General features: G+C 44.1%; 1 protein-coding gene across 9 annotated transcripts in view; it reads left to right on the plus strand.

Annotated features, from left to right (window-relative positions):
* UNC79 (unc-79 homolog, NALCN channel complex subunit) overlaps positions 1–13,545 on the plus strand; it is a 125,977-nt gene that overhangs the window by 32,011 nt on the left and 80,421 nt on the right. For 8 of the 9 annotated variants that reach the window (XM_083432935.1, XM_083432927.1, XM_083432928.1 and 5 more), the window contains 6 exons: positions 1,047–1,111; positions 3,254–3,342; positions 5,585–5,625; positions 7,518–7,546; positions 9,561–9,790; positions 13,221–13,392. In XM_083432935.1, coding sequence (XP_083289061.1) covers positions 1,047–1,111; positions 3,254–3,342; positions 5,585–5,625; positions 7,518–7,546; positions 9,561–9,790; positions 13,221–13,392 — 626 coding nt within the window. The remainder of the gene's footprint in view (positions 1–1,046; positions 1,112–3,253; positions 3,343–5,584; positions 5,626–7,517; positions 7,547–9,560; positions 9,791–13,220; positions 13,393–13,545) is intronic. The other variant, XM_083432933.1, reaches the window with a different exon arrangement.

Genomic DNA, 13,545 nt, shown 5'->3' on the forward strand with positions numbered 1-13,545 from the left:
GAAAGTCTGATAACTGAACCAGCTTTCAGCGTGCTAGTATACATGCCAGGCACTCAAATTGTGAAGCTGGGAAGACTTGTGCTGCAGCAGATAGACTTATTGTGGGTTCTCATTTTAATACTATGACCCCATTCACAAGTCACGTATGAGCTAGAATGAGCTACAGGTGAGCTTCTGGCTTGTGGGATCCTCCGCATCACATTTTGACAGGAGAAGCAGTTCAGAAGCTTCTGCTTCTGCTTTTGTTCAGCCCCAATGCTCCTGAGCTGGAACTGTGGTTAGTTTAAACATGCCAGCCTCAGAAACCATGGCTTGGAGCTAACTTGCTTTAAAGTAACTATAAACCAGTTTGTTGCTCCAGGAATGCAACAAACCATGGTTAAGCAGAAGTGGAAGCAAAAGCTTCCAGGGTCCTTCTAGTGGCTGTGCAAGAGGAAGAGAGAGGAGGAAGAAGCAGGTGAGCACAAAGTTCATTGAAATTCATTACAGCTCATTATTGCGATGTGTGAACACAGCCAGTTCTGTCTTAACTCTGCAATGGCCCATTCCTCCAGGCAAGCAAGCAAGCAAGCAAGCACGCACATGCTGCAGAAGTCAAGTGATGAATATGACTGTGCGAACTAGCCGGAGAAATATATTTTACTGTATATGCAGAATTATAAACAAGACTTCCCAGCATTAGAATAGAGGGAGATTCTCATCGAGTTCAGTGTATTTAATGCCTCTCTAGGTTCCCAGGCAGAATTCTTTTCTGCAGGCAGCCTGTTAGCATTTAAATGGACGTGCTGATCACTGAACCTGGATCCATAATGCAGGCATGCACTCTCAGTGCCCCTCAACTCGGTAGTTGCCAGAGCTGACATCAGAACTGGAGAGTAAAAATAATTCTAAACTGGTGTCCAGTATCTCAACCTGAACCTGAAACAAAATCTCATCACCTGAAATGAGTACAGCTGGTAGAAATGGTCTCTCAGCATTGTATCTGACCCATATTTAGCTCATCAATAAACTTATGTGTGTTCATCAGTGATGGTTTTGTTTTTCAGCATGGAATCCCATACACTGTCAGCACATTGAATGCCATAATGCCATTAACAAGCCAGCAGTGAAGGTAATGGACACTTATGCACCCCTTAGACTGTGCCCACTGAGGGGCTAATGATGTCCCAGCAGTTGCTGGAATAGTGGGGTTATCTGTCATTAAGAGTGAACAAATGAAGGGACGGCCACATCTCCAAAATACCTTCTATTCAAACCATGGCATTGCCAGGCATAACCAAACATTACAGCAACCCCTGTATCCCTACCTTTGAATTGGTTAGAAACTTTTCTCTAGTTTGCCCCTGGAACGGGGATTTCTTCTTAATCCTGCTATAATTCTGCACCCAGAGACAAGTTTGCCTCTCCTTGAAGAGACACATTGCTTCCCATGCCCCTTGTACATTGGACTGCTTGGAATGTATACACTTTATAGAGGACCAGAGGCCTTACCGTGCCAGGAGCAAAGTGTGACCAAGAAAAGGTGGCCCTAAATTGGCCCCTCCTCCTATATAGGATAGTCCTACCTGTTGGAGCAGATGCTATCTGTCTTTGAGCCACTGTTATCATCCTTCAGCTACAGGACTGGAGTGCTGGGCAACTGTAAACCTAAACAGTACATTGCGTTCTGTACTGTACTTTTGACAGCAGAATACTGGTAAAAACCACTATTCTCCCCAGTTTGGGTTTGGTGTTCCTGGGTAGCATCTTCATTCCTCAAATAGCTCAGGATGAAGGGTTAAACTACATATTATGCTGAGGACATTGTCAGTGTGCATATAATGGAATTTTTAAATAAGAAAATTAATACAAACCATCATGGGGGTGGGATTTTCATCAGAACCGCAGTGCATGGGGAGGAGAAGTTTAATCCTCCCTTTGGCATCTGTGATGCCAACAAAAAGTGCCCTCCATGCTGAAGGGGGTTCCCCCCCCCGACCATGTTATTTGCTGCACTGGGAGGGGGATCATCACATCTGGAAAGGAAAGAGTTAACCCTCCTCTGTCCATGTGCTGTGGTTCCAATAAACATTCCCCCCTGTGCCTAGTACATGGTCACTCACTGCACGTTAGGAGTATAAATTTGTTTGGTCCTAATTGTCAGATATGGGGGCACGGGTGGCACTGTGGTCTAAACCACAGAGCCTAGGGCTTGCTGATCAGAAGGTCAGCGGTTTGAATCCCTGCGACGGGGTGAGCTCCCGTTGTGCGATCCCAGCTCCTGCCCACCTGGCAGTTCGAAAGCACGTCAAAATGCAAGTAGATAAATAGGTACCGCTCCGGCGGGAAGGTAAACGGCATTTCTGTGCGCTGCTCTGGTTCGCCAGAAGCGGCTTAGTCAGGCTGGCCACATGACCCGGAAGCTGTCTGTGGACAAACGCCGGCTCCCTTGGCCTGTAAAGCGAGATGAGTGCGCAACCCCAGAGTCGTCCACGACTGGACCTTTACCTTTACCTTTAATAGCTCTGAGTGGATATGATAGCATTTGAGCGGAGCTGAATGTATGATCTCATGGTAATTAGAGCAGAACATACTGAACCTTACAGAAGACTCGGGGATACCACCCAAACTGACGTCCCTGTGTTGAGCTCCCCCACCCATTAGTACCACCCATTTTCTATGCTGATATCATGGCATATCCTGTGATTCCTGAGCAGTTACATATCAGGGGTTAACAATGACCCTGAATGACTCTCGTGCTCTAAAAGAGCCTACTCGCATCCCTTTCATCCAGTAAGTTGCATCCACATTTCAGTTCAGAAACAAGCGGTACCAGTTCTCTCTTAATATTGTAGTTTGACAGCCTTTTCTATTATTGTCCACCCCAAATCTTGTTTGTGCAGAAGCTCTGCTTAGTTTGCGACTGGTTTTTCTCCACAGAGAGCTCTGCAAGCATAAATGTGTTATTCTGAACCAAAGCTAGCCCATTAGCAATGACAGTATTCTGTCTTCTTTCTCTGCAATGCCAATATCCCAAATAAAACATTCAGCTCACCTGTGCCATCTTAATTGATGAGCCTTTCCCATATCTAAGCACAAAGAAAGCTGGTAAGAATGCCTGAGAGAGGCTTGAGGCTCATGAACACAGATTCCCTTTTGTCAGTGGAAGCAATGAGGTGGTGTTTTTTTTTTGTTCACATGCAGGGGATTTGTGTTCACTGACTAGAGCACATTTCTGGAGAGAAACTGATCCTGTCCTTCCTGTGTGTTTCAGATGTGCATAGATCCTTCCTTGTCTGTGGCTTTGGGTGATAAACCACCCCCTCTCTACCTTTGTGAAGAATGCAGCCAGAGGATTGCAGGGTGGGTAGACTTAAGAGAGGCCGACCAAACCAAAAGAATCATGGTGAACTTGAGAAACCTCTGTCCTAAAAAGCTATGCAAAAACTTTGGAACCTGAATTAAGTCAAAAGCAAAAGCCACACAGCTTTCTCTTAAGCTGAATGGTTAAGTACTGAAACTTCTAGAAATCAGAATAAACCAAGGCACGTTTGCAAGTAAGTGCAAATGCTATTGATGTTTGAGCATGGTAAACCAATCCGGTCTGATTTCTTAGACACCCAAGTCCACGTGGCATCACAGGAAATGATTTGTTTGGAGGCAGTTCCACTCTTGCTGCCAGAAGTTGCTGTCTCCTGATTGCAGAACAGCCTGGTTTACTTTGGAGAGGGAGAAAAAGGATTCCCCGGATGTTGCAAGGAAGGATTTTTGGTTCAGGATGAGCGACGACAAACTGAGAAAAGCAAATTGTTCTGATGGAAATCTATATCCACAAGAAATTGCTCAGGTCACTTCTGATTTTGTAGCTTGGTGGGGGACAATATTCCCTCTGCCTTTTGAAACACATCCCCAGAGGCGTGAGGTCTGAAAATGGGACTGCAGCAGGGACAGAGGTTTTTTTAAAAACTTACCTGCATACCATAGTCCCATTCTAAATCAAGCCCTAAAAAGTTGTGTGCAGGGCAACACAACTAGTTTGGCTCTGAAGGGGTCTGGTGTGGCTTCCTCACCTCTAAACCCGGCATTTCATTTATTTATTAAATATATAACGGGGTCTGTATGTGGCAAAATTCCAAAGTGTAGGTGCCCAATTCCGATATTGTACAGTGGAGACCTCCTGATAAGATGGTACAGTGGAACCTTGGTTGTCGAATGTAATCCATTCCGGAAGACCGTTTGGCTTCTGAAACCTTCGACAACCGAGGTGCAAAGGGCTGTCTGCAATTTCAGTGGTGAAAATTGAGAAACATGCCTTGGAAGCCGTTCGACTTCCAAGGTGTGTTCAAAAACGGAAGCAATCACTTCCAGGTTTTTGGCGTTTGGGTTCCAAAATGTTTGGCTTCCAAGACGCTCAAAAACTGAGGTTCCCCTGTACCTGTGTGAGGCCCCCATCTTCAGAGTGCAGTGATTGAGATAAGGGTTGAGAAAATATTTCAGGTATCCTAGTCCCAAGCTGTATAAGACATTACACACCAGATCTAGCAACCTGAAATCTGGTAGTCAGTTGGCAGCCAGTGCAATTCTTTGAGCAGCGGCATAACATGCTGGCCCCAGTGAGCATTCAAAGTACTTCATTTTACACTAACTGCACTTTCTGGACCAACCTCGAGGGCAGCCCCACACAGAGCGCATCACAGTAATCTATCCACCACCCAACCTTGGCTGTACAGGATTAGGTTATAAACTTTGGCACAAAATCATGTATTTCTTCTCCATGCATCAGTTATTACAGGGAAGGGATAACACGACTTTCCATCTCAACAAGGCGTTGTTATTGCCTTCCGCGAGACATTTAGAAGGGAGCATTTTTATGGTGTAATAAAACCGTAACAGTGGTTGCCGTTCAGTTTGGCGGGTTGCGGTTTAGAGAAGCACATTTTAAAATACACCGTGGCTTCACCCCTTTGATAGCGTTTTCCCTTAGTTTCAGAGTCCAATAATAATAAAAATGTAGGGCAAAGAAATGCACATTTACTAAAAATTAGACCAGAAGGTGCACTTCTTATTTTTGCCTGCTGCTTTATAGTGGCCTTGGCGTCACAGCGAGGCCATTTGCAGAAGGGGGGAAAAGGTAATTTAATTTTATAGAAGTCACCTTGGTGTTGAAGTCATCTTTGATTTAAACCTGAAGTGAAAATAATTAAATTTGCTAGGAGGTCTGGCTTTTAAGCAGGAGCAAGCGAATTAGATGGTGGAGCTGTTTGTTCTCTTTTTATGTTGGGATCACACCCGTGGCCATCTGAGGATAGTCAAAGGTGCTCTGTATTTCTTCATCTAATTGAGAACTTTCGATATAAGCTGCCAAAAAATGGGTAGAACATAGCAGACCTGACATCAGTACAGCGGTAATGTGCGATAAATGCAATGTGACAAAGTAGTCCAGTTCAGAAGTAAAAATTACAGAGATAGATACTATCCATAATCAGGAGGAGCCCAGCCTGCACAGTTTAAAAATGGCTTTTCATATTTTATTTTATTTTATTTTGGTGGTGGTGGTAGGGAAAACACATCATAAACTACTCTGATTCTTTCCTTTCCTTTTAAGGGATCACAGTGAATGGTTGATTGATGTTCTTTTACCACAAGGTAAGACCATTTAAAGTTGGATAGCAAGTACTAATGGCAATGCCGTGATATGGGTGTTTTTATAGAATCATAGAATTGTGGGATTCTAAGGGTGCTCAAAGGTCATTCAAACCAAGCCCCTGTATCATAGCTTGGGGGTAGAGAATGTGGCATGCATGCAGGAGGCCCCGAGTTCAAATCCCCGGCACCTCCAGTTTAAAAAGTCAGGCAGCAGGTGATGGGGAAGACCCTCTGTTTGAGACCCCGGAGAGCTGCTGCCAGTCAGAACAGGCGATACTGGACTAGATGGGCAAATGGTTTGAGCTGACAGAAGTTCAGGAATGATCAGAGTTGTAATTAAAGATGCCAGGGAATCCAGGCAAAAGTGGGAAAGGAAGCGGAAATAGCAGCAGTTCAGTTTCCGAAATGGAAATCAGTCAAACAAATATGACTCATTCACATTGTTGCTTTTAAGTCCACCATCTATACATAATTAGTTACGTTTCTGACATTGTTTTAACACTTGCTTTCCATTGAAATGAATGTGGTGTAAGTTACATAACTTACATTAAATAGTACACAGTGAGATGAATCGTGTATTCTTCGCGGGAAGCTGAACAGCAGCAGAAAGGAAGCAGCTCTGATTGCAACAAATAAAAGCTGGATTGGTGGTGTAGGAAGGGGGGAGCAGTGGGTGTAGGCCGCCCTGGGTCTCATCCCTGAGGAGGGTGAACGCTGGGCCTGGCTTTCAGTGCGCCTGAGCCACGCGCCTCTTTTTTCCAGTCAGAACTCACCGGAACTCGGTTCCAGCACCTCTCAGGTGGGCGCCATTGACATTCTAAGAGAACGAGGGAGGTGTTCATGTTGAGTTCTGGCACCTCTTTTTCTAGAAAAATAGCACTGTATATCAATTATAGTATAGTATAGTATAGTATAGTATAGTATAGTATAGTATAGTATAGTATAGTAGTCTAGTCTAGCAATCTTCATGCAGTGCTGGTTCCAGAATTGGGTGTTTTGTGCAAAGCAGAAATGGTAGCACCATTCTGGAACCTGGCAAATTCTAGGTCTTGACACCCTCTGGTGCTGATCCTGTTTTCGTGTATTTCACTAACCCTGAACATTTTTTGGGTAATTTGTTGTGAGTTCAGCCAGTGCTTCTTGTGGTGAAATCCAGATTCTAGTAAGCCCTGAGTATGGTGCCAGGAGTTCTACTCCACGGAGGCCTAACAATTTATTACGAACCCGAATTTAGTGGCACTCTCTATTCCAGCTCTTCTCTTGGCTCAGACTCCTTTTACCATCTGTGCCTCTCTTCTTGTGCATATTGCTCTGATGAATTCTCTGGCTCTGTATGGAGAACAGGGTCATGCTACTACTCATTGCGTTGGACTGGCCAGAATCATTTACCATTTCCATGCAGGTGGGAAGCAGGGAACACCTGCCATGTTTTAGAACTGTAAGAGAAAGAAGCTCTGAATTACAAAAGACGTCCCATTCTAGATACTTGCAAAGCCTAAACCTGCTTAGCTTTGCAAACAGAACTACAAGAGGTGCCTCATTCTAGAAGCGTTCTGTATGGCTAGCGGTCTGTTTCCAGCACACATATAATAAGAGAAGCTTTGCTGGATCAAACCAGAGGCCCATCTAGTCCAGCATTCTGTTCTCAAAGTCTCCAACCAAACATCTATGTAAATGGAGGCATTAGTGCAATACAACTCTCCTGTTCACGATCCCCAGAAACTGCTATTAGGAGACATAAATGTGCTGAACAGGCAAACAAGATTTTTGATGGCCACACTATCACCACCTCATAATTCAATTTTCTCTAGAATATCTTGTAAGGCCCCAGATCAGCCTGTCAAAGGAGTGATCATAACTGTTTTGATATTCCGTTTACCTTCCCATTACAGCCGAAATTTCTGCTATATGTCAAAAGAAGGTAAGACTCTTCCATCTATGTGATGGGGCATCACTCTCAGCTTTTTATTTTTGTCTGTGATTTCATCTCGTCGTCACACGCAGTGCAAATATTCTCCCATTGTCGTCGTTTTTGGTTAAGAGATGGAGGGTTCTGTCGTATTGGAGTCTGTGGAATGTTGCTGGAACGTGTTGACATTGTGCTTCTGATTACTGGGCGTTGATATATTCAGTGGCTATTTTCAAGCGCTGCCTTGTTGCCATTCATTTCACCTTGCGCAGTTCGGTGTGAGTGCAATCCACAAATAATTGCTGTGGCACGAGGCCCGTAGGAATGAATGGAGATTACAAGGATAATTTAAAGGCTTCAGCAGAACAAGATGAAGCATGCTTACAAATTTACTTTCATCTAGTGATTCCTTTTAGCGCCTCAAATGAACAATTTGTTCTCGTTTGCTCAGACTGGAATTGCTTCAGCCAGGCTTTGCATCTTGGAGTTGTCACAACTATTCTATCAAAGTATGGCCTTCTTATTTAAAACACACACACAAGATCAAGGCACTGCTTGCCTTTCCCTATCTCACGCCATGACATAAAGGAATTGTGGCACAATTAGACCTAGGACACAGCTATACAGCTGCAAATATAACATTTTAAGTGCGTTTTAAGGGCATTATACGTAATTGACACTAGATGGCGATGGTGAGCTTATGGCAAATTCAATATATTTTTCAAAACGGTTTTTAAAAAGCATTTTCACAGTGTGTTTTTTAATATGTGTCTAGATTTCACCCTAGAGCAGGAGACTGAAGATGGCAAGAGGAAATGAGATATCTTGTTCAAAGTTCCTTGTGTCATTGTGTATGGCAGACTTGTGGGGTCTGCTTTATTTATTTTTTAAAAAACTAGTACCTCAGCATCAACCAAGCGGAGCCATGTATGAAATTGTGGGAGCAGCCAGTTGCAAAATGGTGGCCCAGGGAGTAGAGTCAGTTACCTCCTGCACTCTGGGCTTTTTTAAGTCACCACAGTAGTTCCACACTATACATTTAAAGCATATTCAGCACACATATAAATCACATTACTTTGCCCAGATAATCCTAGGAATTGTAGTTTCCCCCCTCACAAAGCTACGATTTCCAGTGCCCTTAACAAATTGCAGCTCCCAGAATTATTTGGGGGAACTTGCCAATGTAATAATTTCATAAAACATGTGCATTTGACAACAGAAGCAGTGTAAGATTCCATGTCGCTAAAACTGAAATATATACATCCTCCAAAAAAATTGGAATTCACTTGCATTAATACCATGCGCCATCCTAAGCTTATTTTCTCTGAAATAAGCCCTACTGATTTTGATATGATGAACTTAAGTGACATTATTTACAGTAAGTATTCACCTATCATCTTTTAAAATGCACACATTGACCAGGGGTATGATTTAGTGTTTCGGAGGGCACACTTGGAATTTTGCAAAAGTTCTGTGTGTTGCCACAAAATGGGTGCCATGTGGGAGGGCATAGGCAGCCACAAAATGGCTGCTAAAAAAGCCAATCATTTGAAACCCATGTTCTGCTCCTGCAGAACACCCATTTCACAGAAGTCAAGCCAGCCAATTTCACCAAATCACATCCAAGTAAAATTCTCCTGCCAACTTAGCAGTTTGAAAGCACATCAAAGTGCAAGTAAATAAATAGGTACTACTCTGGTGGGAAGTTAGACTGTGTTTCCGTGTGCTGCTCTGGTTTGCCAGAAGTGGCTTAGTCATGCAGGCCACATGACCCGGAAGCTGTCTGCGGACAAATGCCAGCTCCCTCAGCCAGTAAAGCAAGATGAGCGCCACAACCCCAGAGTCGTCCACAACTGTACTTAACGGCCAGGGGTCCCTTTACCTTTACCTAAAATTCAAACTACACACATATGTGTTTCTCTCCCTCCTGCTGGATAAGCTGCTAATTCTTTGAATAGATAGCTCTTTGATTCTTCCTCTCAGTCACTGTGATGGGCTTAATGGCACTTACATTGCTTCTTTCCAGAACTGTAGCTCGCATGTTAGGAGGGCTGTTGTCACATGTTTCTCTGCCGGCTGCTGCGGTCGCCATGGGAACAGGCCAGTGCGCTACTGCAAACGATGCCACTCCAACCACCACAGCAGTGAAGTTGGGGCAACAGCTGAGACACATCTCTACCAGACATCGCCGCCTCCTATCAACACTCGGGAGTGTGGGGCTGAGGAGCTAGTTTGTACTGTGGAAGCTGTTATCAGGTAACTCACAGCAGGCAGGTGAACACACGCAGAACCCAAATCCTGCTCTTGTCTATCCCATTCCCTCTTCCATCCGTGCATGGAAATCATTCTAAGCTCTTAGAGCTCAACACGGTAGCGGGTGGCGCTGTGGCCCAAACCACTGAGTCTCTTGGGCTTGCCAAACAAAAAGTTGGTGGTTCAAATCCCTGCAACGGGGTGAACTCCCATTGCTCTGTCTCAGCTTCTGCCAACCTAGCAGTTCAAAAGCACACCAGTGGTTAATTCTGTGTCCAGGGCAGCTGTCTACCAGCTCCACCTGGTACACAGGTTGAGACCCTACCTGCCTGTGGACTGTCTTGCCAGAGTGGTGCATGCTCTAATTATCTCCCGCTTGGACTACTGCAATGTGCTCTACGTGGGTCTACCTTTGAAGGTCACCCAGAAACTGCAATTAATCCAGAATGCGGCAGCTAGACTGGTGACTGGGAGTGGCCACTGGGATCACATAACACCGGTCCTGAGAGATCTGCATTGGCTCCCAGTACGTTTCCGAGCACAATTCAAAGTGTTGGTGCTGACCTTTAAAGCCCTAAACGTCCTCGGTCCTGTATACCTGAAGGAGCGTCTCCACCCCCATCGTTCAGCCCGGACACTGAGATCCAGTGCCGAGGGCCTTCTGGCAGTTCCCTCATTGTGAGAAGTGAGGTTACAGGGAACCAGACAGAGGGCCTTCTCGGTAGTGGCTCCCACCCTGTGGAACGCCCTCCCTTCAGATGTGAAGGAAATAAGCAGCTATCTTCTCTTTAAAAGACATCTGAAGGCAGCCCTGTTTAGGGAAGTTTTTAATATTTAATGCTGTATTGTTTTTAGCACTTGATTGGAAGCCACCCAGAGTGGCTGGGGAAATTCAACCAGATGGGCGGGGTATAAATAATAAATTATTATTGTTATTATTATAGGCAGGAGGGCAAACAGCATTTCTGTGTGCTCTGGTTTCCATCATGGTGTTCCAATGTGCCAGAAGTGGTTTAGTCATGCTGGCCACATGACCCAGAAAGCTGTCTGTGGAGAAAAGCTGGCTCCCTCAGCCTGAAAGCGAGATGAGCGCTGCACCCCATAGTCGCCTTTGACTGGACTTAACCGTCCAGGGGTCCTTTACCTTAAGCTGTCCCAAAATGTTGCTGGACTTCATCTCCCAGCAGCCCAAAGCAGCATGGCTAATGAGCAGGGGAGGTGGGAGTTGTAGTCTGACAACATCCTGAGAGCATCATGTTGGCTGCTATGCCTTCAGAACAAATGGGCAGCATCTCCTGATGCAGCAAAGCTTTTCGGCAGCCTAAACGCCACTATATAATTTATCCCCAGTATCCATATTTTGATTGTGCAGTGCTATTCTCTGCTTAACCCAATTATCCTTTCAAAGCTCAGCAGGAGGGAGGAGACTGGATAAACCCCACAAACTTCTTCCCTTGGGCTGCAGGCGCTAATTTGTTTCATTTTATTTTTAATTCCTGCTATTTCACTTCAGCAGGTGCAAAATAACACTTAAGAAAAGAGAAGGAAATGTAGGTGCATTCTCGCTAATTAAAAAGTGTAAAAAGGGGGGTGGGGAGGAAGTATGGTACCGAAAGTAGATAGGAGGTAACTGCTTCAGGAAACAATGAATTTAAGCAGCTGTTTCTGATGCCTGGAGAAGGGGAGGTGAGGAGAAGGAATTAATAAAGCCTTTGACTGTTGCAGTTTGTCAGTTTCAACTGCTGCTTTCCCTCATCCCTTTGAAGAAACAACTTGCAGGAAGCAATAAAATTAGAGCGGTGGCTTTTGGAGTGAAAGTGAACATGAGGGGGAGGAGAAAGGGGAGAACAGCCCTGCCCATGTGATTATGTAGCTCCCTCTGCAGGGGTGAAACATAGCGAGACAAGATGCGCAAGCCAGGAAAATTGCCCCCCTGAAATGCGAGACATCAAGTGCGATTCAACTTGTAGTTTACAGCAGAAGATCAATTACTGACCAGCACGAGGAGCTTCCTAACAAACTGGTTTTCTTTCATTTGATGTGTTTCCATTTGTTGCATTGCTATTTTTAAATTTTATTTAAAGTAACGTATAAGAGGAGTTTCTCAGTTTATTACACGTTGAATAATTTAATTTAACTTAATAATTCAATCCCTTCCTTTAGTGAGCTCAGGGCAACCTATTTTTGCCTCACAACAACCCTTTGAGGTAGGTTCAGATCAGACAGAGGGTTATCTGACTTAGTAGACCCATCGAAAGCAATAGGCCTAAGCTGGTCCTGGCGAACAAACGCTTGTTGGTTCCAATGGGCCTGCTCTGAGTTCTGACTTAGTTGGATGCAACCCAGAGGGATCGGTTTTCGATCACACTGTGAGCTTCACAGCTGAGCAGTAATCTGAAGTCGGCCCACTCAGGACCTAGACCTAAAAGTGGCTGTCCAAATAATTATGCTGTTTGGAGAATAATGAACACATAGAGATGAGCATAGTTTATATTAGCAGCACCAAGGGTCTGGAGCTACTTGTTCTCCACTGCTTTAACCCTCTGCCTCTGGTACTTTGTAAAGTAGATGTCTCCATAAAACAATTGATGGACAATAATACACCAGATGAGCTCCTACAGTTCTCAATGTAGCATAATCAAGGAACATATATGGCAGGAGAACAGGTTACTTAATGGACTGCTTTTACTAATAATGAGGTTGCCCGCATCCTGAGATCAGCTTCAGAGGCCCTGCTTGTCAACCTGCCTATAAGATAATCAGAGACATCAGAGACAAAGATGTTTATGTCAAAACAAATGTTAAATCTGGAAAAAATGTTTATTGGAAAGTGAATAAAAATTATTTATTAAAAAAAAAAGATAATCAGAGACAAAGCCCCATGGATATTTAATTTCCTCCCAGAAGTTATGCATATGACCCTATCAGTTCATGTTTTTAAGCAGACTCAGAAAAAACCCACTTTTCAAGCTGCGATTTCTCTTGCAGCAGGCGTGGGAGACTTGTGGCCTTCCAGATGGTGTTGGACTACAACTCCCATCACCCCTGACCATTGGCTGTGCTGGTTGGGGCTGATGGAAGTTGTAGTCCAACAACATCTGGATGGCTACTGGCTCCCCATCCCTGCATTTGAAGATTTATATTGGCGATAATTCGAAAGTGTCTTAATTTGTTTTTAGTAAATTTTTCAGTAAGGGTGTGCTGGTGGCCCATGAACTATCTTAGAGACTGCTCCTTTCAATTGCTGCTTTTCTTGAAACATGATGCTGTATACACTGGATTATTATTATTTTTTAAATAGAAGGCGCCTTGTGAGGAGGGGTTTGCCATAAAATCAAAGGCAATAGAGAAAAACATAAAATAATAAATGTGGGGCCTTGTGCACAGCTGTATTTTTGGCATCTGTTTAGAGACACCTGATGTTGTTGTTTAGCTTGCTGAAGGAGGCTGAACTCCATGCAGAGCAACGGGAGTATGAGCTGAATCGCAGGAGACAGCTGGGCTTATCCTCTTCACATCATTCTTTGGACAACACAGACTTTGATAACAAAGATGATGACAAGAATGACCAGCGCCTTCTGAGCCAGTTTGGAATTTGGTTTTTGGTGAGTTTCTTTTGCTTTCACATTCTTCTTCTTTGGATTCTAAAGAGATTACTATAATGCCATAATTTATTGCAGAGCTACATAGTCTAGAAAAGCAGATATGAAACAGACTTTGTATAATTTTCCAGAGGTCACTTCTCGAACAGGTTTTGT

Source organism: Podarcis tiliguerta (assembly GCF_965153285.1).
Source record: "Podarcis tiliguerta genome assembly, chromosome: 1".
Classification (NCBI taxonomy): Eukaryota; Metazoa; Chordata; class Lepidosauria; order Squamata; family Lacertidae; genus Podarcis; species Podarcis tiliguerta.